Consider the following 2,176-nt stretch of genomic DNA (forward strand, 5'->3'; position numbering starts at 1 on the left):
GAAAAACATCCAGGATTTTGTTTTTGTTTCTTTGCGACGGAATGGGGGATGTAACCGGGTTCAACATGCATTTGGAAGTGGCATGAGGATTGAAAAGAGCAAACTGCAGGGGCGTGTGGTTAATTGAAATCGATCCTCTGGTCTCTTTTTGAATGTGAAGCAGCAGAAGAGGTTCTTTCTCCTCTCCTCTCCATCTCCTCTCCTCTCCTCTCCCCCTCCTCTCACCTACAACATGACTTCACTGTCGGGGACCAAGGAGAGGTCTGTGAGCAGCCGGAGCAGAAAATATGGGGTAGGTTATTCATTCCAGTAGCCGAAAGGGACACACCTCTGTTAAACCTGGTTAATCTAAAAACTTCTCATGCATGTGCTTCACCTCATACTACCCACACGTTTGAACAGAAAACAATAGTTTCCTCCTCCTTTTTCAAGCTGACTTAAATAAGAAACTAATGAAAGCTCATTAGATTTGTGCTCAAGCTGTGAATTGAGTCATTTTGAGAAGAACACATTTCACACATCACAGTTTATGGTGTCACAACAGTGACATGCGTTTTCACTGATAGATCTCCCACACCTCTTAATTATCACTAACTGAGGAGCAAGCAGCTCTATCCAGTATCACACCTGTGTCACTGCTTACCTCCTACACCCTAATTAATGTTAATTTACAACATAGGGTTGGCTCACATTATACCCACCCCTTCACTTGGAGATGATTGAGCATTCCTACCTATCAGCCTACTCATTGCTTCCTTATTATAGCCCTTGTGAGGGATTAAAGTAGCTATAGTACCCAACATCTCCAGCCACCACCACATCAATAGGTCTGCTCTCTCTGACTGGATTTACCCAGCCGCAAAAGATCTAATTTTCAACTCCTTGCGGCTCATTTGATGTTCCCATGTGCCTGTCTGAATAGAAAAAAAAGAACACAGGTCTCCACACGGAATCTGACTTAATCCTATTTAGATGGTAATAGAAGCATCCAATATGCTGGCTACCTTAACTTGTAGTACCATCACAGTAAATGTTTAACATTGTTTGCAGTTCGTGTTTTTAATTGTCTGACCATTTGATCTGATCCCCCAATACTGTTGACTTCCCATTGCCTGGGCTTGTGTTATTGGCACGAGATACTGTAACTGTCTACTACTGCAGAGGTTCTCAATCTTTTTTCAGCCAAGGACTCCTTACAAGAATACCAGTAACCCCCTCATGGAGGTCCCTTGGAATTATTTGACTAGCCTGTATTTTTATACCAAATAAATATATTAGAGAGACATTAGACATGTATGAAACATACTTGCAGAGAGCTGTGGATTTCTTAGATCAAAAAGAAATACAAATCTTGATCATAATCATTTAAATGAATTCATTTGAAAACAGAACCAGAAGCTCACTTCACTCTACTGTATTTTTTAACTCCAAAACACAATGTTCACCATTTCTCAGTTGATGGCATTTTGGCTAAGCATTGACAATTAAGATGGGAGTTTAACCAGAATCATTTCCTTCTTTTCCCCCTCTCATGAATTTCAGGTAGGCTTATGTGTTGGCTTGTGAGCAGACCCACAAACAATGGGTAATGGTAAAATAGGTAGACTACTGAATATAGCTGGGTGGATAAAGTAAAGACTCATTTCGCTTTACAGGCAAAATGCAAATAGTTTGACTTTTAATTTGCATGATACAAGATGCATGCCCTCACTCTCTCCTCTGGCTCTCATTATTTTTAGTCTCATTGTTGTGCAACCTGTTGAGTGAAAAAATGCCTGGTTAAGTTTTCCTTATTACAATTTTTTATCTATTAATTTTTATGCAGATGCCTGACACTTCCCCGACCAAATCTGCCTCCTTTTTCCCGGACACATGGTACCGAAAGGCCTACGAGGAAAATACCCGCTCCGGCACACGTCCTGCCCCAGAGGGTGCCGGCTCCATGCCAAGCTCCACTGGCACACCATCCCCAGGCTCAGGAATCTCCTCCCCAGGGTCTTTCTCTGGATCACCAGGGACCATCTCTCCGGGGATTGGGACAGAATCGCCCGGTTCGCTAGGTGGCTCCCCGGGATTTGGGACAGGATCACCGGCCTCTGGCAGTGGAAGTTCCCCTGGTAGTGAGAGAGGGATATGGTGTGAGAACTGCAACGCAAGGCTGACAGAGCTGAAAAGA

The 2,176-nt window shown here is 43.2% G+C and overlaps 1 protein-coding gene across 1 annotated transcript in view; it reads left to right on the forward strand.

Annotated features, from left to right (window-relative positions):
- Positions 1-232: 232 nt before the first annotated feature.
- Positions 233-2,176, forward strand: part of kif26ba (kinesin family member 26Ba) — a gene marked incomplete at both ends in the record, with an annotated part of 82,421 nt that continues 80,477 nt past the window's right edge. Inside the window, 2 exons of the mRNA XM_083918830.1 lie at positions 233-292; positions 1,826-2,176. The exon at positions 1,826-2,176 is cut by the window's right edge and continues 42 nt beyond it. Of these exons, the coding sequence (XP_083774956.1) occupies positions 233-292; positions 1,826-2,176 (411 nt within the window). The remainder of the gene's footprint in view (positions 293-1,825) is intronic.

This window comes from Echiichthys vipera, assembly GCF_963691815.1.
Source record: "Echiichthys vipera genome assembly, chromosome: 1".
NCBI classification, from domain to species: domain Eukaryota; kingdom Metazoa; phylum Chordata; class Actinopteri; order Perciformes; family Trachinidae; genus Echiichthys; species Echiichthys vipera.